Raw genomic sequence first — 27,977 nt, 5'->3', positions numbered from 1 at the left:
CTCAATTCTGTTTTTCTTTCACAATTTCTTCTTTTTAAAAAATTTTTAATTGGAGGATAATTGCTTTACAGTGCTGTGCTGCTTTCTGCCAACAACAGTGTGAATCAGCTCTAAGTATATACATTATGTTCCCTCCCTCTTGAATCTCCCTTCCATCCCACCTTTCCAGGCTGTCATAGAGAGCCAGGTTGAGCTTCCTGTGTTCTCCTTTTTTAATGAATGAGAATCTTTTTTTTCCTCCATTGAATGAGAATCTTGATCATACTTATTTTAAAGTCTTTTTTTATTGTTTTATTATTTGAATTTCATCTTGGGCAAATTCCTCTTCAGACTGTTGATTCTGCTGGATCTCTCGCAGCAGTACATTTCTTCATCTGCAGGCTCACTGCTCTCAGTGAGGTGGAGAGTCTGCAGATTTCACTCCCACCAGGTTTATCCCTGCCTTTCTAGTGGTTTAATGGCTGCATTCACTAGGTCCCCAAGGGTCTCTAAACCAGAGCGACATGTTACATCGACAACAGGGAGTTCCTCTTCTGGGGTTCTTAGCCATACTGTACCACCTGTCTAGTCTCTATGTCATCAGTTGGCTTGGTTTTCTTTCTGAATCTGAGGCAGTCTCTGTTCTCCTATCTCCATATGTTGGGAGCCTTCTATATGTTCTCGGCATAGCATCTTCCACCACTCTTTTTCCTTAGCAGGGAAGCCTTAGCCCAGCCCTTCTGGTTTCCAGCCATGGGCACTGCTCCATGCTCCCATGAGTGGCACTCTTTCAGTGCCCATTACCCATCCAGCCACCAATGCCAGCTTCTGGGGCTGGACTACAGCATGCCCAGGGCTAAATGCTTTGTGATTCTATTCCATTTCTGATCTGTAGAGTTATTTATCTTGTTTTTGAGCTTGTAAGTATGTTTTCATTGTCTTTTTATATTTATGAATCAGTGGGTTTGTGTGTGGTGCACAAGGCATATCTTAGAGCATGAATTTACCTTGTTATCATGATTAGAAGTCATCCATGAGAATGTTAAGTTTATTTTTTTATTTCATTAAGTTTTTGAGGTCAGTTTCCTTAAAGACCAGAGTTCAATTCATGTTCATTCATTCAATAAGGATTTACTAGGTGCCAACTATGTTCCAAATATAATATAAAAGGTGATAATTTCCAAAGATAACTATCAATATATTACCACATTGTACATGCTCTTTTCACACTGTGACAATGACAGTCTTCTATTGAGAGGGTGCCAGGGTGTACTTTCCTATGTCAATCATTAGAATGGGCTAGAAGAGACGCTGTGTGACTTACAAAAGTCACATAAAAGCTACCATGTCTTCTGCCAGGCTCTCACGCTCTCTCCTTCATTTTTCCTTAGGAGATTGGATCTAGTGGGAACCTAACTTCCATATTGTGAGGAAGCCCAGGCCACAAGGAGAAGCCATGTGTAAGTGTTCTGGCCAACAGCCAGCATGTGAGTGAAAGAAGCTTTAGATGATTCCAGCCTTCAGTCCTTGAGTCTTCTAGCTGAGACCCCCAGATATCGCAGAGGAGAAACGAACCACGCTGTGTCCTGTCTCAATTCTTGATGCACAGAAACCATGATGGACCATAAATAGTTACTGTTGTTGTAAGCCACTGGATTTGGGGGTAATTGATTATGCAGCAATGATAGCCATTGGGATACAACAGTGAATAAGAGATGTCCATGCCCTTCCAGGAGAAGACGGAGGTATTGAATAAGCAATCCAAGCTGTGATGAGTGTTTGAAGTATAAACAGTGATGCTCTCTAAGTGTCTATAACAGGGAAATCTAAACCAGTTTGGCAGTTGAGGGTAGTCTAACATCTTATTGTGAAATGGCCACTATCTCCCACAGTTTCTTTCTCCCAGCACAATGCTTGGCTGTGATGGTTGCTCAAAAATATTGCATAACCTATTGTGGCTTCTTAAAATTATTCTCCTTGTGGCAGTCCTCTTTCTTGGTTTCCTTTGTGTTCTGAGAGATGAACTTAACCAAAAGGCAGATCAGGAAATCCTAAAAACCTTCATTCGGCCTTTGTACCAAGTGGAAAACTACTTTTATAGTTTATTAATTGTAAACTGTCTTTCTCTGTATGTTGCATTGTATAATACGTCTTGCCTCGCAATGGTGGGATGAGTGCTGGTCTAACACTGTCTGGTCGATAAAAGGGAAAACATGGAAACTTTTTTCCCTAAAATACTTCAGAATGAGTGGTATGATATGAATCTATATAGACATTTTATGCAGATATATACATTATGACCCTCAGACAGACTGAGAGGGTGGTTTCCCAATGGAGTGGCCACCAAGGGCTTCCCATGGCATCAATGGAGAACCTATGTCTGTCTACCAGTGCAGTTACAGGGTCTTTACAACAGAATGTAGCAGATGCTCCAGGGTTGTATGTTAATTATTAATAGCACTGCTTGATAAAATATAGGACTCTCAGTTAAACTTGAATTTCAGGTAAACAACAGATAATTTTATAGTATGTTTAGTATATTATTTCTTATTTGTCTGAAATTCAAGTTTAACTGGGTGTCACATTTTTGTTTGCTCTCTCTGGCAGTTCTAATGGTAATTAGTCCATAGATTATGGAATGATTAAATAAGAAAACAGAACACGGGTATGACTCAGGGAATCCTTTTTCTTCTAGGACTCACTACTTTCCTTTTTTCTACGTCCCAGTCAACCAAAAAAAAATCTGTTCTCATTATGTCCAAGAATTCACATGCAATAAATTTCATGTGGTTAGTCCTGGATTCTTTGCTTTATCCACATACATGAAAGTCTTTTGGTCTCTCAAGGAATGAGCACAACCTTCCATCCTTACCTCACTTTCATTGCAGCAGAACACATCCGAGAGGGTGTAGAATTCGGGATCCAGGTCAGCAATGGCAGGCGCTGGATTGAACAATGTTTTCACTACAAAGGAATGAAAAGGGAGTTCCGTGGTTATCGTTTTTAACATGGTGCATTTGTGAACATTCAGTAAGGGAAACCCCCACGTACAACCATTTTCCCCAGCAGATTAAAAAATCAACTTAGTTATAGATGTAGAAAAGTTTGGAATCTCAGTCTCCATGATAGCCTAGTATCAATTCCTCCTTATGTCCATTTGGTCTGCTTTTTACTTTACAACATTTCAGCCCCAAGGACAAGCATCAGTATTTACAACTAAGGTGGTAACGAAGTTTTGGCAAAGAGCAAGAAGAACATTAAAGAAGAATTTGAATGATGTGATATGAAAGGACATGTGTAAATGTGAACATGCAGGCTGCTGAACATTTTTGAAGATTACTTTAAGCACTTAGTTGCAAGGCTAGTTCGTAAATCCATTTTCTAGGAAAAAAATAAAGACATGATAGAAAGGAAACAATGAAGAGCTCAAAAATTTCCTGGTAAGGATAGTAAGTAGAAGGGTCATGTACATAAGCATGTTTTGAGCACCTATTTTTTAAAATACCTTATGAATATATTTCACATATGCAACCATACACATTCACACAAAAGCTTACAATCTTAGCTTCTACAGGCAATCTGGGAACATAAGGTAAAGATTGATAAAGGAGGAGAAATTCAATCAGAGGCTGAGAGCTAGCTCAGAATAGGAGACTACAAGAGGAGAATGGATGGGGACAGCAGAAAGAGGAAAAATGAGAATATTACAGCAATCACAGTGTCAGAAGAAGTACATTTTTCAGAGGAGGAAAGTGAGCCTCACAGAGATGAGGTCAGCCTGAGGACACACACTGGGAGATGGTTAAGCAGGGTCTCTACCCAGCGTCCTCTAGTTTGAAGTCTAGGGTTTAGTCATTTCTCAAGTGGTTGTCTCTCTAGGACAGGACTCTGTCCATAGCAACACAAGCCCCCCCATGCCAGTGCGCAGTATTTAACAGTAGTCTTTGTTGTGGAACTTTGTAAACATTTTAAAAAAGTATTTAAAAATTACATTCACAGGAAGTTCTCCTTCTGTCAAAACACTTATGTATACACCAGAATACCTGACTAGATTGGTCGGTCTTTTTTTTAAACTTATTTTTAATTGGAGGATACTTGCTTTACAGTGTTATGTTGGTTTCTTGGTTAGTCGTCTTTTCCTTACCCACGTCCACTGACTTATGTGTTTAGTAACTCTAATTTACTATAAACCCGCAGAGTAAAATACTCTAGCTGCAGTCCTCAGAGACTCTTCTAGAACAGTGGTTCACAAACTTGGCTGCATATCAGCCTCACTGGGAGAGCTTATAAAATGCCCGATTTCTAGGCTCCACCTCAAACCCACTGAATCAGAATCTCCAGGGGTGAGGTCAGTGAGTGTGCACAGTAACAAGTTCTGCAAGTAGCTCTCCCATGGTTAGTTTCGTGCTGATCCATCCACGTTCCTGGGGAAGATGTGTATCCGTACGTGGCTAGTGAAAGCTGTTCACTCCTGCCTGGGGAAGCGAGCTGGTGTATGGCTGCACCTTCTTTGGTCTTACTCAACATTTTGGTTTGGTTGGTGGATGTTGACCAGCGGTTTGTAGGCCAACGCTATTCCCACATTTTCATTATTTTAGAATCTAGAATGTCCACCCACAGAAATTCTATGGTATATTTTTGGCTGCTCATATTTTTGGACAGGGCTATTGCGAAGCTTAAATTAGAAAATGGATGTAAAAGCCCTGTGTAAACTGTAAATTGTTGTACAAAAGTAAAGGATTATTACTGTTATTATACTGTCTTTTAGCCATAGCCCCATACCCCCGCCTGTCCACCCATCTTGTCTGCCTTCTGTTGGACTTTGGATCCTGGCAAAAATCTCTCTCATTGGTTTTCCCACCTCAGCAAGGTCTCAGAGATGTCAGTTATGCATAAAGGCTGTCATTGCCCAGCATCCTAAAACACTCATTTAGTTCTTAGGTTTTCAAAACAAATATGTTGCTCCCTATTTTCTGCAGGCATAGAGTTGAAACACCATTGTTCACCCTATCTGATCCTCAATTCTGCACCCAGCAGCTTTGAGCGCAGGTTAGAGCAAGCTGTCAGGATGGAACAACTGAACAGAGTCATTTTTCTTATAAAAGTTCCATTTTATTGCAAAAGAGCCTTGGTCTAGCAATTCTTTTTCTAAACCTGTCCTACACACACATACCCAGGCCTGCAAAGATAAGGTACGGTAGTGTTCATTGAGCTCTGCTTGTAACAGAAAAAAACAAAAGAAACTAAGTATCTATCAGAGTAGATAAAAAATTATGACAAATACTCCCTGCTGCTACTCAAAAAAATGAAGCAGATCTCTGTTTTGTCATAGAAAGACTTCTATAATTTATTTATAAGTTAAAAAAAAGTATTATAGTAAAGTCTGTGGGAAGATCCCCCTCTTTTTTTAAACAAAAGAAATAAAATATAACTCTATGTGTGTTTATATTTATATACCTACATAGAAGAGAAAAAAGTCTGAGAGATTACTCACTAAATTAATAAGTGATTAGTTACAAAAGGCTGAGAATAAATCTGACCACAGATTAGCTGCCATGCAGCTAATATATATATATACCATGCAAAGACATAATTCTTAAAATATATATAATATCTCACATCAAAAAACAAGTACACTCTGAGTGAAATGATATAATGTCTTGGCTTTATTTCAAAATAATCCAAGGGTATAAGTGAAACTAGATTGGCCAAGTGTTGATAATTGTTGAAGCTAGTATATATGGGTTTACCATGATATACTCACATATATTTGAACTTTTTCACCATAAAAAAACAAATTTTAAAGAATCAGTTACATTGAATTTTAAGCAATAATTGCTGGATTGAGAAACTCTGCAATTTAATTTGACTGTAAATACTATATAAAAACCAGTCAAATCTTATTTGCCTATATCTTACTAAGGGGAAGCATTCTTACCAAAAGAAATTGAATACATAGGATTAGAGTCCAACTAATAACTAAATTTAGGAGAAAAGTGAAAATACCATAAAGAAAGGATCCTTTTTGGCTCATGCTACCATAAATAAGCATGGATACTTCACCATGATGAAAAAAATGAAGAATCAGTAGATGGTGCTCATCAAAGAAGAATGCAAATTTGTAATAGTCAAGATGGGAAAAAAAATGATGTCATCCTGGAACCATGTGAAACTAGAGAACACAGGATGTGCAATGCCGTGGAGTAACTTGGAGCTGCAGAGGTGACAGACGGTACCCAACAGTAATTATTATTCATTACCACATACAGTGGACTAAACTCCCGATTGTCTTAGCCTGTCGATGGCTGGCACAATAATATCAGTGAGGAACTGGTGAGGCCCGGGGAGGCAACTGTACAGGCAAAGACAGGAAAACGAAGCTGACTCTTAATGATGTCAGCATGAAAGGCAGAGGCTGGATAGTTAAGAAGGCCCTAAGAGCGAGCTCAGGGAAACAGGAGAAGACATCACTCTAAGTAAAGAAACCATGGGAGAGTTGGGCTACCCAAAACACTGGCTAGGCAGTCTCTCACTCTAGAGCGTCTTCTCTGTGACTTGAGCAACAAAAACACCCAAAGCTTGGGTGATGTGCTGAACCATGTCATCAGAGTCAAGGCGGCCAGCCAAGAAGCCTGGTTTGCTAAATGGAAAAGGACTAAAGTGGCATTAAAAGATATTTTGTATCCTACCTAGAATTTAATTTCTTGGCGATCTTACAATTTCAATTATTTATAATTGTTCCTGTAATGTTCCATTTGCTTTAAAATGGATATAAAGGCCAGAACCAACATGCATAATTTCATCACAAGCAGCTGCAGTACCAGCTCTGCCGTGGGCCTCCCTCACAACACTGCGGCCTAGACAGGAGAGGGCTGCGGAGGGATCTCAAGTCGTTTTTGACATTGCAGGTGTTGCGTAAAGCCAATTCTTTAATTTTGGTAAATTCTGAGACAGTATATTCAAAGGTGGAGGGGGTACTTTCTTCTCTGTATTTTAACACCTGATATATAATCCAGTTATACAATGTGTTTAAGTCAAACCTCACTGCTTACAGAGATAAGGGAGTCGTGAAATAAACCCATGGCAATGGGTTTACTGTCGTCAATGGATGTCGACAATGATTTTACCATCTTTCTTGTAGATGGAATAATGCTGATCAGCACCTATGCCAGCCCTGGGCAATGGACAGGACACTCAGTGCTCAACAGACCTTCAGGCTCTGCCTGCTCTGCTCTGTGACCAGCCCACCCTCACATTACATTAAAGGAATGTGAGGGCTCTCAGTCCGATTCCCATGTTTCACGGAAGAAGCTGAGGCCCAGTGCGAGGGACTGAAGTACTTGCACGAGGTCCACCATTTGGTAAGTGATTTGATTCTGAATTCAGAGCCATACTTCATGACTCCCAAACCAGTGCTACTTCTATTGCACTATACACTCCTCTCAGGTGAGAATGAAGACACATGAAATTCAAACACACACACACACACACCACTCATAGTATAGACTCTAAGCCATGTCTGACTGATAAGTACCAAATGGGGACCAGCTGGATACTAGACAAAGGCACATGTGTGCGCGGTTGCTTGTGTATGTGTTTTATGTGGGCAGGTAGGGGACACACTGCCGAGAACACTGTAGGGTCTCGTCTCTGTGACTTAAGCAGTAATAACACTGAAAGCTTAGGCTACATGTTGGAGAGTATTACAATTCATTGGTTTCACTTTTCTAGAGATACTCTTCATAAAGGCTCAGTTCCTTGAAATCAATGGGATGCAATAGTTTCTTTATTTAAAGTTTGCCCTATAATAGCCAGGACATGGAAGCAACCTAGATGCCCATCAGCAGACGAATGGATAAGAAAGCTATGCTACATATACACAATGGAATATTACTCAGCCATTAAAAAGAATACATATGAATCAGTTCTAATGAGATGGATAAAACTGGAGCCCATTATACAGAGTGAAGTAAGTCAGAAAGATAAACACCAATACAGTATACTAATGCATATATATGGAATTTAGAAAGATGGTAACGATAACCCTATATGCAAGACAGAAAAAGAGAAACAGATGTATAGAACAGACTTTTGGACTCTATGGGAGAAGGCGAGGGTGGGATGATCTGAGAGAACAACATTGAAACATGTATATTATCAAAGGTGAAACAGATCGCCAGTCCAGGTTGGATGCACTGGGATGACCCAGAGGGATGGGATGGGGAGGGAGGTGGGAGGGGGGTTCAGGATGGGGAACACATGTAAATCCATGGCTAATTCATGTCAATGTATGGCAAAAACCACTACAATTTTGTAAAGTAATTAGCCTCCAACTAATAAAAATAAATGAAAAAAAAAAAAAAGTTTGCCCTAGGACACAGAACTTGGGTCTTGGAGTCTGGAATTATGATTTCTACAGTGATCTTGGTTGAGCTAATTACTTAACCTCTCCGAGTCTATCTTCTCCTCTTTAATCTCGGAGAATAATGTGTGCCTTACTTTGTCATAAGGCTTTTCTGAGGATCAAATATGTATGAAAGTGCTTTCTAAACTGTAAAGTACATATAGGTACAGGTATTACTAGTCCCAGTATTACAACATAAGAAAGATCATGCAGAATTTCCTGAGGCATGCTGGCTCTCAGGAAAAATATGAAGTAGACTAGGTGGGCTGTAGCTCTCCATCACCTACTCCCACCCATTCCTGATGCCCCAGGTCCTCCAGCTCAACAGAAAAATTGCCTGGTAGATAACAGAGGAAACATGGCTGGACCCCAACCAAATGACCGCCCAGGTCAGGCTGCCTGCCCATCCAGATAACTCTAGCCTCACCTGTGAAAGGTTAGCTCTTCAGCTGTGGTTGCTGTACCTTTCTCTCCTCCACAAGCTGGGTAGGCAACAGGCTATTAGACTAGGACAGAAGGAAGAGTCATCTCTGAGAAGCAAGGGATAGCAGGGAAAAAAGAGAAGTTACATGAGAACATGCTTTGACCTATACAAGGAAAGACAGGAGCTTGAATGAAGTGGCGCGTTGTACTCACATCACCTGATTACGATGAGTGCAGTGTGGAGAATGCTCACCATAAGCCTTGGACTTTATCTGTGACACCCTGAGAAAATGTAACCAAATGAGTTTTGGCTTAAAATTCTTTCTGACAGCTTTGAGTCCATTAGAAATACATTGAATGTCAGTGAGAATTTGCCACATCATGTTGTCTCGCCAAGAGGAAATTTGTTAAATCAGGACAGACATTTTAAAATTCTCCACAAAATCATTTCGGTAACTTATTTCCCATTTATTGCTATGTAGAACACTTACACTTTGAGAGAAAGCACTTATTATAAACACACACACACACATACACACACACATTTTTCTTTTTCTTCTTTTTGTCTTGATGAGAAAGTTCGATCTGGAAAAGTCAGTGTGCTTCTCTTCCTATTTTCTTCTTAGTATAAGTCACAAGACTATGGCCACAATATCAAGAAGAAGCCACTGTCTTAGATAAGTGGCTACTTTTTATTTTGATTTTTTTCACCAAAAGCTGCTGAGATCAGGATATTATCCTAATTTTAATTTAAAAAAAGAAGTAAAAGAGGGAAGAAAATTGGTGTCTACTGAGAAGTACTACACCAAACTTGGCATCCTATTTTATTTCATTCTTAGAACAATTCTGTAGGGGAGTATGTCTATATGCATTTAACAGATATGGCTCGAAAAAATCAGATAATTCTGCTAAGACTATAAAGCTAACAAGGAACAGAAATGGGATTCTAACTCAGATGATTTCCTATTAGTCAGTGATAAAAAAAAAAAGAAGAAGAAAACAAACTCTTTAGATATTTTCAAGTTTGTTATATGTTGGGGGTGAGAGAAGGGGAGTGGGTGAGAGAACAGATGAATCAAGATTAACCACTAGTTGACAACTGTTGAAGCTGCATGATGAGTTTCCTTATAGAATTCTGCCTGCTTTTTTGTGTTTGAAAACTTCCAAAGTGTAAGATAAAACAAAACAAAAAGAGCTACTTAAAGGACACTGAAACATAGAAAATATTACATATAAATAATCTTTTGTTGTTTTTAGAAAAGATGATAAAGTTTTACAAAAAGGAGGAAGATTTAATCTTCAGTCCTTGAGATGTTTATCCAAGTGTACCTGGGCAGTGATTATCCATGACCTGCAGCCTAAACTCTGCTTCTCAGAATGGAATTCATTCTACTACTTAGGGTATATCTTGGACAAGGGGCTCTTTCAGAGATTCCAGTTACTACTTGAATTATTTCTGCTAACTAGACTGGAGATTTATATTTCAGAATATCAGAAATGTTACTCATGTTATTTTCCCCCTCCCCATTTGTAAGGTTTTCTAACATTATTGAGAATTACAGAAAGACAGTGAATCTCAGATGGGAGAAAATATTTTACTGCAGAAAAATATGGCATTGCTTAACTTGAAAGGTTAACTTTCACTGAGACAGTGATAAAAGCTTTTATACAAAGGATAAATGTGTAAAATTACCTCCATTGCTGTGGGCTATTCTCAGGGCTTCCAAAGAAGTTGCAGGAGTTACTTCTAGCTGGCAGATCATTACTTTGGCTCTGCTAATGGCACTGGCTGCTTCCCTCAGGTCTTCTGTATTCAAAAGTAAATTTGCTCCAGCTACTATAACGATGATATTCTGGCCTATAAAGAATTTCTAGACGTTTATATTAAAAATCAAGCAACAACATCCTGCAGTGTTACATTCACCCTTAGAAAATCATTATATACAAAAATGTGTTATAAGTATGAATTTTAATATTTCTAAAACATTCAGTTTAAATTTTGTATTCCCCATGGATAGTCTTTTATATCTCTGTAGGAATCATATTATTCTGATCATCTTGAGCAAAATCTAAAAAAAAAAAAGATTTCCCTTTCAGTATTCTTATGGACACAGAATATTAGCTGAAAAATTATATATAACATACTTAAAATAGTTTCTCTTATGGGAAATGGCTGATACAATGTATAGGTAAAGATTCTGAATCTTAAATGACAGATGTCATAATGATGAGTATAAACAGGAAGAAGCTTGCTTAATGCTAAAAACTAATGCTGTCTAGTATGCAGTCAGTTCACATGTATGGCTCAGGGTATTCTGAAAAGTGATTTCTGTAAATCAAAACACATTTTGTAATACTGAACAGATAAAGTCTGTACTAGGTAAGTAGGGAGACAGTGATATCTGGCCTGTACTGTACTAGGTCGAACAGAAGCAGGACTGAGGAATCTTGCATGCTCTCACTTAGAGCCACTCTCTACAGTCCAGCCCAAGTCGGGGAGGGGTGGGGTACATTTTCTCTGTCAGGTGAACTCTCCAGAGCTGTGCTTTCCCTTAGGGGAGTCATGAGTACAAGCCACATGTGGTGACTGAGCCCTTGAAATGTGGCTTGTCCCAGCTGAGATGAGCTTCAGTTGCATAATACATAGCAGATTTCAAAGACTGAGTAGTAAGAAAAGAAGGTAACATATCTCATTAATTTTAAAGAACATTTTGATTGCATGTTGAAAGGATAATATTTTGGATTAAGTCAATATATTAAGATTAATTTTACCTGGTCCTTTTTACTTTTTAAAATGTGACTAAAAAGGTGGCTCAGTGGTAAAAAATCTGCCTGCCAATGTAGAAGATGTGGCTTCGATCCCTGGGTCAGGAAGATCCCTGGGAGGAGGAAATGTCAACCCACTCCAGTATTCTTGCCTGGGAAATCCCACGGACAGAAGAACCTGGCGGGCTACAGTCTATGGGGTCACAAAGAGTCAGACTTAGCGACTAAACAACAACAAAGGAAAATGTAAATTAATGGATATCATTTGCATTATAGTCTATAGGACAGCCTGACTCAGAGGGATGGGCTGCAGCAGTCTTCTGTGCTCTAGGCTGTTTGTGCTAATTGTGTATAGACATGACCTAAAATTTCTTCCGACTACAGAACACGTGCTAGTCTGTCATCTTACCACAGGTATGTGTGTTGACCAAGGAGGACTTGATAACATGGGGATGGTTCAGGGTAAACCCAATCTCAGTGCTGGAAAAATTCAAAGTACCTGCATCCTGGAAGACAGCATACCTCCTCTCCTTTCTCCTTCAGTGGCTTCATTCTCTCGGCCACAGTCCACTGCTGCTCTGTGTTGCTGACCGGTTTGGCCTGGCTTTGGCTGATGTGCAACAAAGCCCGAGCCTACAGCTGTCTGGTGGATACTGTCATATGGCTAGCTCATTCATACCTCAAATTTAACCTGTCAGAACCACTACTCATCCCTCCACTTAAAGATGCTGCTTGTGGCCTCTCTGGGTATCTGTGTTAGCTCTTATCCCATATGCTGTAAACCAGACAAAGTCTACTGTAATAGGCAGCCCATACACAATATTAAATTATATCTTTGCATGGAAAATGTGGTATTGTGTCACCCAGATAAGGAAGAAACAGAACTTGACGATATCCCTGGAAACCGCCCCCGCCCCCCCCACTACTGAAAAAGAGGATTCAGACAGGGAATGAGCTGTTGTTGGCAGTGATAATTACATAAGATATGGCTTAAAGTAATGGATACAGACTGTTGTTAGAATGAAAACTTTCGTCTACTGTTTTTTAGTGGAATATATTTTTGGGGGGTTGTTACTGCAACTTCGAGATCACTAAAGTAGACTAAAAATACCATAATTTCTGTGATAAATGATTTTGTGAAACTGCATTATAAATAAAAGACATATTGGGACAGTTCAGATCAGTCAAATCCTAATTTAAATATAGTATACTCTGACTCCTCACAGTGCAGTAGGTTCTTCTGTCCTAGGAGCTCCATGAAATGCTTGGCCCTTCTGAATATTGTGTGTGTGTGTATGTGCCCAGTCATGTCTGACTCTTTGTGACCCCATGGACTGTAGCCTGCCAGGCTTCTCTGTCCATGGAATTTTCCAGGCAAGAATACTGGAGTAGGTCGCCATTTCCTACTCTGGGAGATCTTCCCGACCCAGGGATCGAACCCTTGTCTCCTGCATTGGCAGGTGGATTCTTTACCACTAGCACCATTCAGAGGGTGGTGGGAAGCCCTCTGAATATTAACTCTGATTTAAAAAAATCTTATGTAGGTGTTTTTATACTTCAAATAGTTGGCAGAAATTCTAAAAACTTTCCTTGAGGGTAAAGAGAAGTTACTGGTTTTTTTGACTGCACCTTGCAGCATGTGGGATCTTTGTTCCCCAACCAGGGATTGAACCTGCACCCTCTGCAGTGTAAGCATGGATTCTTAACCACTGGACCATCAGGGAAGTCTGGAAAGTTACTGTTTTTAAAAGACACATTTCAGCTATTGCAAGGCCCTGTGACAGATATCATTGTATATATAGACTTTTGAGATTTGATTGCTGTTTAAAGAGCAGACAAAATTGAACACTAACGACAAGTTATAAGCAATTGGTTGCTGCCATTTGCTTAGTAAATATTCTATAAATATGATTCATCAACTTTCCTTTGCACCTATCTATTTACATGTATTTACTTAATAACTGAAGTGACAGATGAATACTTAACTACTTTTAGAGACAAATATCAATTCTGGGTTCACATGAAGGGTAACGGGATGCTACAGAATATAAGTATAATTTTGAGGCAACTATATCACTTCATTTGTATTGGATGGACAGTTTTATATTTGAGCGATCAACTCAGGAAGTATAAATAAAGGGAAACATATATATTTACATTGGAAAGACCATACATTAGGCCTTGGAGTGGTGGGTATGGTAAGAGATCCACAGGAATAGAGTAAAAAATGGATGTTTCTGCTCTAGTTCTGGAAACGATACTCCAATGTGCAAAACATATACCTTCATTATCGACAATGATAGAAGCAGCTCCTGTCGCAGCATCTTTAGTCTGATATGTAAATTCTAAAAGAAAAAAGAAATCATCACGTATGTACAGCCTGGCAGGGATAATCTATTTTTTAACAATTTCAATGCAACACTAATCCTTGGAAAAACTTTTTAACCTTTAACCATCTGGAATGATAAAAAAGAAATAAGTAATTAGTGCTAATTTATACCCATCACCTACACAATGAGGAACATACAAGTCTTCACACTTAGTTGTGCCTTTTTTCTACATTAGTGGCAGCCCAGCAAACCACCCCCGCTTCCAATTCCTTCAGATTATTCACATTTGTACATGTGCATTTTCCTAGACCACCATATTTCTTTTCTTCAGTGAAAGAAATGACAGACTTGAGATGAAAGACTAAAGGTCAAACTCATAAAATGAACTTGTTTGATTCTCTTCATTTTCATAAGCTTTGCATCTCATCAAGGATTATGGTCTGGCGCGTAAATGGAAATGTTGATCAGGCAGCCTTTGGCAGCAGCAAAGAGCCCTGAACTGGAGCCAAAGACCTGCATTCTAGTCCTAGCTCTGGCTCCAGCTTAGCTGTGTGCTCTTGGACACATTCAGAACCAATCTGGCCTTCAGTTTTTCTCTCTTGTAAAATGATGGTATCAGCATCAGTGGTTTCTCAGATCATTTCCAGCTATGACATTCAATGACTTTTCTTAAATTATCTTCTGTGAATGCAGCACCTGTTTTCTCTTGTCACCTACTTTTGAAACATTTCTATGAGATGAAGGTTTGTAACCTCCTACCATTTTATTCCCATCTGGAGAAATGTATATGAAGGAAGTAACCAAAGGGTAGTCAAGCAAGACTAGACAAAGCTGAGCATAAAAATTCTCTGGCCACCAGGGGAGGATCTAATAACTCTATTTTACATTCGATTTTTCTTATAACCAGATTCCAGAAGAAACTTATAAAAACTAACTTTAAGAAAGATGAAATTTTACCTGTAGAAATATCATTCTGTTTTAAGTTTTCTATATAATCATTGCCAAAGGAATCTTTGCCAACCTGTACCAAAGAAATGATGAACATTAGATGTTTTACACTTAGTAAAATGCTACAATGTAGTTTTTAGAATACTTAGCATTTTAAAAGGGCATATCTGCACGGTACTTTATAAACATTAACTAATTAATCTTCTTAATGTAAGATGCTAGACTTGATTTCAACCCAAAGAATTTTTATATATTAATGTTCCATTTATATCCTGCCTAAAATGTGAAGCATTTAATGACTGTCACAAGTTCCATAGCTTCATTCTCACTTTGATCTGTTCACACGAAAATTCCCATTGTGACAGAGCTGTCCACCATCAACAATCCTCAATATTTATGAAGAATCTCAGTTATTCATATTATATATCTGTACTATCTATAGTATATACTGATATACTATAAATCACTATACATGAAGACAACTTTGGAATGACCTGCCTGGTGTTTTAGAATCTTCTTTATCTTCTCCTCTGATCCTGACATGGGGGGCAAAGAGGAGGGAATTTAAAAAGCCCTAGCTAACTTGGCTAAGTTGGTACAGTTGAACTCTGTTGTTTAGCATCCTAGCATGCATTCTTGTAATGATACCTCTGTTTTTCCTTTGGACTCTTCCAGTCATAGACAACATGAGTAAGGTGGCCTATTTGTTACAATTAGTCAATCTGTATTGACACATCATTATCACTTTAACTCCACAGCTTACATTCGGGTCCACTTGGGTATTCTACAGTCTTTGGGTTTTGACAAGTATATGACATGTACCCACCATTATAGTCTCATACAGAATTTGTTGTTGTTCAGTCACTAAGTTGTGTCCAGCTCTGTGCAACCCCATGGATTGTATCACACCAGGCTCCTCCGTCCTCCACTATTTCCTGGAATTTGTTCAAATTCATGTCCACAGAGTCGGTGATGCTATCTAACCATCTCATCTTCTGCCACCCTCTTCTCCTTTTGCCTTTAGGCTTTCCCAGCATCAGGGTCTTTTCCAATGAGTACACTCTTGCTCTTCGCATCAGAATATATATATAAAGCTATATATCTTATTCCTTTCATAAGAACAATATAGTCAACTGGGAGCATATCTATGCCTAGGTTCCAATGTTTATTGTATTGAAATGTGGACAAAAAGCAACGGAGATCGGAGTCCTATTTAAAAAGGACTTAAAAAGTCCTTTTATTTTTGCACTGCAGAGTCGCACAGATGACTTGTGCAATGTTTTGTTGTTGTTGTTCAGTTGCTAAGTCATGTCTGACTCTTTGTGACCCCATGGACTGCAGATGCCAAGCGCCTTTGGCCTCCACCATCTCCCAGAGTTTGCCCAAATTCATGTCTGTTGAGTTGGCGATGCTGTCTAACCATCTTATCCTCTGCTGCCCCCTTCTCCTTTTGCCTTCAGTCTTTCCCAGCATGAAGGTCTTTTCCAATGAGTCAGCTCTTTGCATCAGGCCATAAAAGAATCATGGCCATAAAAGAATGCCATCTTCCCTATTTCCTCTCCCATAAAATCTCTTACACATTCATTTATTCTTCTGAATTTACTTTAAAAAAGGATGAGAGAAATGAACATCTTCCAATCTCCTTTGTTTACTTCTGACTCAAATGTAAGCCTCCTCCCCAGCAACTGGAAGTTGATAACCATAAGACCACTGACAAAATGTGGTCCACTGGAGAAGGGAATGGCAAACCACTTCAGTATTCTTGCCTTGAGAACCCCATGAACAGTACGAAAAGGCAAAAAGATATGACACTGAAAGATGAACTCCCCAGGTCGGTAGGTGCCCAATATACTACTGGAGAAGAGTGAAGAAATGACTCCAGAAAGAATGAAGAGATGGAGCCAAAGCAAAAACAATGCCCAGTTGTGGATGTGACTGGTGAAGGAAGTACTCCAGAAAGAATGAAGAGATGGAGCCAAAGCAAAAACAATGCCCAGTTGTGGATGTGACTGGTGAAGGAAGTAAAGTCAGATGCTGTAAAGAACAATACTGCATAGGAACCTGAAATGTTAGGTCCATGAATCAAGGTAAATTGGAAATGGTCAAACAGGAGATGGCAAGAGTGAACATTAACGTTTTAGGAATCAGTGAACTAAAATGGACTGGAATGAGTGAATTTAACTCAGATGACCATTATATCTACTATTGTGGGCAAGAATCCCTTAGAAGAAATGGAGTAGCCCTCATAGTCAACAAAAGAGTCTGAAATGCAGTACTTGGGGGCAACCCCCAATACGATAGAATGATCTCTGTTCATTTCCAAGGCAAACACCATCCAATATCACAGTAATCCAAGTCTATGCCCCAACTGGTAATGCTGAAAGAGTTGAAGTTAAACGGTTCTAGGAAGACCTACAAGACCTTCTAGAACTAACACCCAAAAAAGATGCCCTTTTCATTATAGGGGACTGGAATGCAAAAGCAGGAAGTCAAGAGATACCTGGAGTAACAGGCAAGTTTGACCTTGGAGTACCTTTATTTAAAGCAGGGCAAAGGCTAACAGAGTTTTGCCAAGAGAACGCATTGGTCATAGCAAACACCCTCTTCCAACAACACAAGAGAGAACTCTACACATGGACATAACCAGATGGTCAATACCGAATCAGATTAATTATATTCTTTGCAGCCGAAGATGGAGAAGCTCCATACAGTCAGGAGAAACAACAGCAGGAGCTGACTGTGGCTCAGATCATGAACTCCTTATTGCCAAATTCAGACTTAACTTAAAGAAAGTGGGGAAAACCACTAGACTATTCAGGTGTGACCTTAATCAAATCCCTTACGATTATACAGTGGAAGTGACAAATAGATTCAAGGGATTAGATCTGATAGACAGAATGCCTGAAGAACTATGGACAGAGGTTCATGACATTGTACAGGAGACAGTGATCAAGACCATCCCCAAGGAAAAGAAATGCAAAAAGGCAAAATGGTTGTCTGAGGAAGCCTTAAAATAGCTGAGATAAGAGGAGAAGCTAAAGGCAAAGGAGAAAAGGAAAGATATACCCATTTGAATGCAGAGTTCCAAAGAACAGCATGGAGATATAAGAAAGCCTTCCTCTGTAATCAGTGCAAAGAAATAGAGGAAAACGATAGACTGGGAAAGACTAGAGATCTCTTCAAGAGAATTAGAGATACCAAGGGAATATTTCATGCAAAGATGAGCACAATAAAGGACAGAAATGGTATGGACCTAATAGAAGCAGAAGATATTAAGAAGAAATGGTAAGAATACACAAAGAACTATACAAAAAAGATCTTCATGACCCAGATAACCATGATGGTGTCATCACTCACCTAGAGCCAGACATCCTGGAATGAGAAGTCAAGTGGGGCTTAGGAAGCATCACTACAAACAAAGCTAGTGGAGGTTATGGAATTTCAGTTGAGCTATTTCAAATCCTAAAAGGTGATGGTGTTAAAGTGCTGCACTCAATATGTCAGCAAATTTGGAAAACTCAGCAGAGGCCACAGGACTGGAAAAGGTCAGTTTTCATTTGTCATTTTGGCAATGCCAAAGAATGTTCAAACTACTGCACAATTGCACTCATCTCACACTCAGGCAAACTAATGCTTTAAAATTCTCCAAGCCAGGCTTCAACAGTATGTGAACCACAAACTTCCAGATGTTCAAGCTGGATTTAGAAAAGGCAGAGGAACCAGAGGTCAAATTGCCAACATCTTTTGGATCATAAAAAAAGCAAGAGAGTTCCGGAAGAACATCTATTTCTGCTTTATTGACTATGCCAGAGCCTTTGATTGTGTGGATTACAACAAACTGTGGAAAATTCTTTAAGAGATGGGAATACCAGACCTCCTTACCTGCTTCCTGAGAAATCTGTATGCAGCTCAAGAAGAAACAGTTAGACCCAGACATGGAACAACAGACTGGTTCCAAATTGGGAAAGGAATACATCAAGGCTGTATATTGTCACCCTGCTTATTTAACTTATGTGCACAGTAGATCATGTGAAATGTTGGGCTGGATGAAGTACAACCTGAAATCAAGAGTGCTGGGAGAAATATGAATAACCTCAGATATGCAGATGACACCACCTTTATGGGAGAAAGTGAAGAACTGAAGAACCTCTTGGTGAAAGTGAAAGAGGAAAGTGAAAGAGTTGGCTTAAAACTCAACATTCAGAAAACTAAGATCATGGCATCTGGTCCCATCACTTCATGGTAGATAGATGGGGAAACAATGGAAACAATGACAGACTTTATTTTGGGGGGCTCCAAAATCACTGCAGATGATGACTGCAGCCATGAAGTTAAAGGACTCTTGCTACTTGGGAAAAAAACTATGACCAACCTAGACAGCATATTTAAAGGCAGAGACATCACTTTGCCCACAAAAGTCCGTCTAGTCAAAGCTATGGTTTTTCCAGTAGTCATGTATGGATGTAAGAGTTGGATGGTGAAGAAAGCTGAGCCCTGAAGAACTGATGCTTTTGAACTGCGGTGTTGGAGAAGACTCTTGGGCATCCCTTGGACTGCAAGGAGATCAAACTAGTCAATCCTAAAGGAAATGAATCCTGAATATTCATTGGAAGGACTGATGCTGAAGCTGAAGCTTCAATACTTTGGCCACCTGATGTGAAGAACTGACTCATTGGAAAAGACCCTTATCCTGGGAAAAATTAAAGGCAGGAGGAGAAGGGGATGACAGAGGATGAGGTGGTTGGATGGCATCACCGACTGGATGGACATGAGTTTGAGTAAACTCTGGGAGTTGGTGATGAACAGGACACCCTGGTGTGCTGCAGTCCACGGGGTCACAAAGAATCAAACATGACTGAGTGACTGAACTGAACTAAACTGAACCAGAAGTCAGAGGAATAGAAGCCAAGTAAAGGAGTCATTCGGGCTACTCTGGTAGCTCAGACAGTAAAGTGTCTGCCTACAATGTGAGAGACCTGGATTTGATCCCTGGGTCGGGAAGATCACCTGGAGAAGGAAATGGCAACCCACTCCAGTATTCTTGCCTGGAAAATCATCACATGGACGGAGGATCCTGGTAGTCTACAGTCCATGGGGTCGCAAAGAGTCAGACATGACTGAGCGACTTCACTTTCACTTTCAAAGGAGTCATTCATTGCCCACCACTGAGAGCTAAGTGAAAGTACCTTGAAAACCACCGTGAATGCTACAAGGGCAAGACCCCTGGAATAATGACAGTTACAAAGGAATCCTCATGGGTATTGTTGGAAGCTTTCCCATTTTCCCTTCATACTTTGGCTGTGTGAAAACTTTAAATGTGGCCATGAGGCAAAATGGCACTTGTGAGAATCAGTGCATCTGGAACTCAATTTCAGTTCTGCTATTATCCTAATTAAAATTCTTTACAGTTTGCTGTAAACTGTTCCACCTGAGCCAGGTTGTAGGGTGGGACTTGTATGAGTTATCTCAGGCAGGTAGGAAACCAAGATTTCTCAGCCTGAGGATGCCCAGGTTATACCCCAGACCAATTAAACCAGCCCCTGTGGCCGGTGGGACAGTTGCAAGGTCCCCAGGTGATTACAATGTGTGGCCTCCAGTCAAGGCTGCTGGTTGCATTGTTAGAGCTGGGAGAGTGTCCGGAAAGCTGTGTCTGAGTGGAAATGAAGAGCGGGAGCATAGTCCTGCCTGGTTTCCATTGGGAAGTCAGCTCAGTGGGAGCCTGAAGGGACCTGCAAAATCTGCTGGGGGCAAGGGGCCCATCAGGGTCCAACACTGGCATCAAGGTACTATAAAATCCGAAAGCTTTCTTTGGCTTGTGTTTGCTGACTCCAGACTGATTTTGACGTGGCCCAGGCTTGCTTCCCCTTGCTTATATTTCTCCGAAACTCATAGTTGGCAAAATAGTAGGATTTCTGTTTTTCAGAGTGGTTAGTAGAGGCACTCCTAACTTGAATGGTCAGTGTTTGTGTTAAAAACATGCTGTGAGTACAATATATTTATGCCTATTTCCTTGCCTTCTACTTAGAAGAACTCAGAAGTCCTTTCGTCTCTCCTCTACCTAATCAAACCTCACCTGTTTTTCAAGCATCAACTTAAGGCTTACCTTCTCGATTCTAGCCCTGTTATTCATTTCCAGAACTCCTACAGCATTCCTCAGGGATACCATATAATTAAACACTTAATTGAATACCATCTTATCATCTTTGCCCAGTCTTAAAGTCTAGTCTTCCTAAAAGCTAGTAAGACTTCCTAAAAGCTAGGAGACTCTAGCTTAGCATATATTTATCCCTCCCCCAGTCCTGTGCACTAAAGGTGTTCTGTAAGTATTTGATCATCTTAATTGCTTGTCTGTTCATTTTCCTTGAATCTAGCTTATCATTCTTAAAAGGGACATGACTTACAGGCATCCAGACTATGCTGATTATGGCTACAGGAAGCTTCTAGCCAAGGTTTTTCTTTGAACAGCCTTCTTGAAGGCACCCTCACAGTCTTTTGGTTGCAGCAGTGAAATACTTTCAGGAAGAAAGATTCTGGGAAAACCACATAGTCTGAGGTAGCTTGTGTCAGGCTGTTGCAGGTGAAAGAAGCCAAGTCAGCAGCAACTAGGGACAACCACTCACACATAAGCCAAGGTAACTTACGGAACCCAGGTGCTCTTCAGGAAATCCCAGGTTTCAGCCCTACCTGAACATTGTAGAATGGAAATTTTTGCAATCATGAAATGTTCTATATCTGTGCTGCCCAATACAGACACTTGAAAATGCAGCCAGCATGACTGAGGAACTCATTTTTCTTCTTTATTTTTAATTGAAGGATAATTACAATGTTGTGTTGGTTTCTGCCATACATCCAAATGGATCAGCTATAGGTATACGTATGCCCAACCCTCTGGAGCCTCCCTGCTACCTCCCTCCCTATCCCACCCCGCTAGGTTGTCACAGAGCCCGGTCTGAGTTCCCTGAGTCATACTGCCAATTCCCACTGGCTATCTATTTTACAAATGTTAGTGTATATGCTTCCATGCTACCTCCATTTGTTCCACCCCCTCCTTCCCACCCTCTGTCCCCCTGTGTCCAGAAGTCTGTTCTCTTATGTTTGCATCTCCATTGCTGCCTTGCAAATAGGTTCATCAGTACCATCTTTCTAGATTCCATATATAAGTGTTAATATATGATATTTATTTTTCTCTTTCTGGCGAAGAACTCAATTTTTAATTTCACTTAAATTATGTTGAAATATAAATAGCCACATGTGGCCAGTGGCTAGTGTATTGGACAGTGCGGCTGTGGAGAGATGTGAATTAGGATCATGGAAAAGTAAAGGACTGGATTGTGTTGGGAACAAGAGCAGTTCCTCATGCTGAGGGCACTGAGGTGCTTTGTTTACTCCGAGGACTGGAACTATCTCTCTACATCGAGGGAGGGCCACTTAGCAGCTTCCACAGTTCAGAACTATGACCAGTGCTGAGGAGAGTAAATGCAGTTAGTGCGGTCATGATAACCAACACTGTCAAATGGGTGAGGAATGATGGGCTGCTTGGAATCCTTGAATGGCAGAAAATATCTAGTAATTGCACCCATCAACATATACTTGAGGTAAATGAAACAGGGGACCAAGATAGCATACCCAGGGACACATGAAATGATCACATGTATTAAAACAGGTTCCTGAGTTTCAAAGTTAGAATACATGAAGATACAATTAACAGTAAATCTAAGTTGAACATAATTTAATCTTTGTGATTCAAGAGATTTTGTGGCTTTTCAGTGCTTGAGGGTCACAATGAACAGCATGTTGAAGAGACTATAAGCTGCATTTGTTGTCACATAACAAAACTCAGCAGTTGCTTTTTTTTGGAGGAAAACCCTCATAGCAATTTTATAACTTGTCATTTGTGGCTTTATCATAAAAGATGAAAGAAGAATACATAAAATTCCAGTTTATGTTGTCCGGTTGTTTAAATCCTAGATAAATGGGTGTTTACCCTTACTGAATGATGGCTTTTAACATGCAAAGTTAATGTTTCAATCTCCATTATCAGGCCTGCTTATCTGAGAGTGGTGGTGGGTTTGTGATAATTCAACTGTTTCTTCCTTTCTTCCTATATGAGGCATATTGGTTAGGGTCATAGGATCCTAGTGTTTGAACATGCATTTCTATCAATACAGACAACTAATTTTAGCCAGTTATCTTTCAACAGAGTTCAGAAAAGAGATTTCACTTCATTATGTATATTAGCTATAAAGGCCTGGCGACTAGGTTTTGATCTTTGAAGATTAAAATCTCAGTGCACGATCAGTGGATTGTCCCACAGTAATCTAACATAGAGGGCTTCTCAGGTGGCACTAGTGGTAAAGAACCCGCCTGCCAATGCAGAAGACTTAAGAGACTTAGGTTTGATCCCTGGGTCAGAAGATCCCCTGGAGGAGGGCATGGCTACCCACTCCAGTATTCTTGCCTAGAGAATCCCATGGACAGAGGAGCCTGGTGGGCTACAGTCCATAGGGTCGCAAAGAGCTGGATATGACTGAAGCAACTTAGCACATGATCTAACATTTAGGGTACTTTTATGGCTAACGTGATGGATACATTGCTTTTCAAGTTTTTTATGGTGAAGGATCAGGTTTCTGGGTTTTTTTTTTTTTCCTCTTTTTCATTTTCTATACATTATGAACTAATAATTTTTAAAATATAACAGTAAAATAAAAATACAAGTCATACAAAATACAAGGCCTAATTTATTACTGTTATATTCAATAGCTATAAAGCTACCTTCAGATTGCTGAATATGCTCCTAACTGCTTACTCTCAAGTTTCTGTACTGTCCTGATCAGTGACAGGTTGCCCTGAGGACCAGATTTTGAGTAGAACTGCTCTAACATACTGCCTCTGTCACAGACCTTTATGCCTTTAAAAAATAAAAAACGTTTATATTTGAGCACAGTGATTAAAAAATGTTGGGTTAGTTTCAGGTGTACATCAAAGGGTTCAGTGTATACGCATACATGTATCTATTCAAATTCTTTTCCCATTTAGGTTATTACAGAATACTGAGCAGAGTTCTCTGTGCTGCAAGTAGGTCCTTGTTGGTTATCTATTTTAAATATAGTAGTGTGCATATGAATCTGACCACCCTTAAGAGAAAATAGACGACTGCTTATATGACAGTTTAGACTATCCCATTGTGTGAAGGAGGCGAGACCAGGTAGTTTTGTGAAGGTCCTCCCTGTTTGCTGATTTGCTGTGTGGGTTGTCAGGGTCCACTCCTGCTCATGGCTTTCTACCCTCATGGGAAGCAAGAACCCTGGGCTCATGCTGGGTCATTGAACCTTGAGCTGTTTATCCTATCATGGTCCTCCTGAGCTGCCGGTTTTTGATGTTTAGAAATAACTTCCTTCTAACATTTGGCTTCAGTGGAATGGAGGAAGAGGAAATACTTAAATCGGGTGAGGTCCGATGCAATGTGTCCTAACAAGCTTTTTGCCCTGCCAAGTAGACCTTCATTTTCTATATCTGCCTGAATTTTTAATGTCAAAACATCACCTCCAATTATCCTTGGACCATGACCTTGGCCCATGACTCAGTTGAGTACTGACTGCACAACTCTTAACTTGTGGAAGTCTTTCATTACACATGCATCACTGTACCCATGTTGATGGATTCTTGTTTAGCAGCCCTCATCACAACTGACAGACATTTCTCCTGAGTTCAGTGTAAGCTGTACCTGTGTCATCAAACAGTGTTCCTTCATCAGAGCTCGAATCTGAGCTTGTTGCAAGGCAGTAGTAGATAGGTTAATGTTGCTAAGAAAGCCATAGAACATTTTCTACCTGTTTTTCTTTTGCTTCATCTGTTCATTTTTATCTTGAGTAATTCAATGATTTTGGTTTTCTACTTGGAATTTGTTATCTTTAAGAAACTGCTATAAGGCAGTTAGGTTAATTTGCTCCATAAAAATATACCTCACAATTGAATGAAATATTATGATTAATGGTTAAAAATAACTCTTATTACAAAAGATTTTTTATTTTTATTTTTAAGAAGCCTAAGAACTTGATGCAATTTGTTTAAGCTTAAATAAATCTACATCTAAAGGTCCCTCAGGGTATCTAAGCAAAGTAAACTTGTACAGGTTTTAGATGAGGCCATGTTTCCATGTCCTTTCAGTATAGACAATCAGGGTAAATTTCACCGTGGGGCTAAACAACAGACGACTAGATCAGGCACTGTAGACATCAAGAACTTTCAGAATTGTACAGGTGTTCACATAACCATCACACACAGACCAGAATAAAACAAACAGTACCACTGTTTAATCAACCTTCTTACTGGAGCATTTCCCAAAATACAGCCCTTTGTCTTCTATTCTGCCCACCTCCACTCCTATGGTTTAATGATTCATTTCCAAAGTTCCATTCCACAATTCAAATATTTCTATATTTCTCTTTGCCTCAAGTTCAACATACCTAAAATAAAACCAACCTCAAAATCTTTGAGTTGGATGAGATTGCAGGGGACATCCATTTTTGACTTCAATGGGCTACAGGAGTAGCTTTTACAAAGCTTCCAACAGGGGGTTCTCTAAACTCTCCTTTCATATCTCCAACTCTAGGGGACTCCCCTCTGCCCAGGGCACCCATTTTTGGTACCTTGCTTCCAATACCAGTACTAATTCTCTGTCCAGGTTTCCCAGCCAGGAAAAGGTACCATCCTCTTTTCACTTCCCAAGCCCCACTTAAAGCCTGCACCATCTGATTGTTCCCCAAACCCCTATTTCTAATCAGGTATAGGATGGGTCAGGCCTAATACTTTTAATCAGCTCCTTCTCCCAGTCCAATAATTCTTAGCACATAATAGGTCATCAATAATTAATTGCTAATTGATATTTTTAAAATATTAAAGAGCTCAGCCTTAGCAAGTGAAGGTCTCTTAATTTGAATTTTGTGCTTCATGTGATGTTTCTGACCAAATAGCCAGGTAAGAATTATATCATCAATTAGAATAAAGATACAGTTCCTTAGCAGATGAAGTGATAATTGTATACTTTATACATCATTTAAAGACTCCTGTGGAGAGAAAAGTTCTGTATATAATGGGAAATGACATTTCAGAGAAATTTTGGTAAAATCTACCCAGCTCACAGGAGAGAGATTATTCTTTTAAATTTCTCCTGTTTTTCTTATCTTCTACTGTGCAGACCCTAGCTAGCTTTCCTAAAGCAAATAAATGACTTTTCCTGTTATACCAATAATGCTAGCATCTTAAAATTTCATTAAAGATGCAAAAATGGAAACTTTGGCAGCCAATTTTGTTTTATTTTTAATAATTTCAGTAGAATGGCTAGAAACAGGATTTCCATATTTTACATGTCTTTTCTTAATATGCCTGAAAACAGAACTAAAGATCAGTATGTGCAGTTCATTAAGGCCCAGATTCCGTTCTGATCTGAGATATAGCATTAGAAGAAAACAGCTTAGAGGTGAGGAAACCGCCAGTTATTAGACCAAGTTTCCAAAAGCCATGCTGCTGGAGTGAAACTTGATAAAAACAAGATGATTCATGCCGTTGTTTAGAAGCTGGACCACAGGAACCCAACAGAGTAGGCTAATTCCCCTTACTTCTCATACTCCAGTTATAAACTTGTTAAATTCAGGGAATGCAGCATTAAGTTATTTGAGGACTGCTACTTCCCAGAGGATTCAGTGAGGTAGAAACTAATACAAAGGACAAGGAAGATTACTCTCTCCTATTTAAATCTTTAAAAACAATGAGCCTCTCAAAGGCCCATACAGCTACTTAAACATGCATGTACATGTACTTGTTTATAGCAGCACTGTTCACAACAGCCAAAAGGTGGGAACAGCCCATCAACAGATACATGGATAAACAAACTGGTATATACAATGGAATATTATTCAGCCACAAAAGGAATAAAAGTACTGATACATGTTATAAGGTAGATGAACCTTGAAAACATTATGCTCAGTAAAAGAAGCCAGACACAAAATGTCACATATCATATGATTCCATTTATAGGAAATATCCAGAATAGATAAATCCATAGAGACAGAAGGCAGACTGGTGGTTGCCAGGGGCTGAGGGGAGGGGGATGGGGAGAAACTGCTTAATGGGTAAGGAGTTTTACTTTGAAATGATGGAAATATTCTGGAACTAGATAGATATGGTGGTTGTATAACACTGTGAATATACTAAATGCCACTGAATTGCTCATTTTAAATAGTTTATTTAAAAAACGAGCTCATGTCTTAACCAGGTTCTTGCCTCTAGAACCCTCTTCACTGTACTTTATGCTTACCTTGCATACCATGGATGTCTTTGCTCCAAGCCTAGCAGCTTGGACACACTGGTTGGCACCTTTCCCTCCAAAGCCAATAAAAAACTTATGTCCATGGATGGTTTCTCCAGTTTTTGGCAGACGAGAAGTAAGGCTATAATTTAAGAGAAAAAGAGGGGGAGAAAGCACATTGGTAACTGCAGTCAATTTGAGTTTTTCAGAAGACAGAGGGAAGTTTATCTGATGAAGCCCTGGTCTTAGCAGCCAGAACTGCAAACAGGAGCAAGAAAGATTCTCTTTTCCTTGAAGATAATATTCAGTAGTTTGTATCATTATCAAGAAGTCATCTGTTTGACAAAATTCCTCGCTCTCAAACTGCTGTAGCTCTACTTCAGAGCACAACTCTTAGAGTCTGTACTGCATCAGGGTTGTTATGGGTGCCTCTGTTTTCCTTCTCGTGGAACTCTAAGAGGGAAGTAACTTCATATTCCCCCTTCCCAGTGCCCAGCACAGAACTTTATTCACAGTGGGACTTAATAAATGGGACCAAATTAATGTGTTCTGTACAGGTTTATCTAGTCACCTACAAGAAGGAGGAAGCGTGCTACAATTCTGGTAACCATGTGCAGGACCTAAGGAGAAGAGGGAAGTTGCAAATCCAGGCACAGAAGAATCTTGTTTCCTTGGGGGTGGGGTGGAAGTATGGTATTTAGATGGCAGGATTAGGTTTTAGTCCTAGTCCATCTTGTATACCATCCATTTCATGCACTGACTCAAAAAGAGCATTAATCAAAAAAAAAAAAAAAAAAAGGATTCTAAAGATCTTAGTTTA

General features: G+C 39.6%; 1 protein-coding gene across 4 annotated transcripts in view; it reads right to left on the bottom strand.

The window, feature by feature from the left end:
- RBKS (ribokinase) overlaps window positions 1–27,977 on the bottom strand; it is a 131,083-nt gene that overhangs the window by 73,785 nt on the left and 29,321 nt on the right. For all 4 annotated transcript variants that reach the window (XM_070449965.1, XM_070449971.1, XM_020886285.2 and 1 more), the window contains exons 2-6: window positions 27,167–27,299; window positions 14,860–14,923; window positions 13,855–13,917; window positions 10,500–10,664; window positions 2,852–2,943 (exon numbers count right to left, since the gene is read on the bottom strand). In XM_070449965.1, the coding sequence (XP_070306066.1) occupies window positions 2,852–2,943; window positions 10,500–10,664; window positions 13,855–13,917; window positions 14,860–14,923; window positions 27,167–27,299 (517 nt within the window). The remainder of the gene's footprint in view (window positions 1–2,851; window positions 2,944–10,499; window positions 10,665–13,854; window positions 13,918–14,859; window positions 14,924–27,166; window positions 27,300–27,977) is intronic.

This window comes from Odocoileus virginianus, chromosome 2, assembly GCF_023699985.2.
Source record: "Odocoileus virginianus isolate 20LAN1187 ecotype Illinois chromosome 2, Ovbor_1.2, whole genome shotgun sequence".
Classification (NCBI taxonomy): domain Eukaryota; kingdom Metazoa; phylum Chordata; class Mammalia; order Artiodactyla; family Cervidae; genus Odocoileus; species Odocoileus virginianus.
This window is presented reverse-complemented; position numbering and strand designations above follow the sequence as displayed.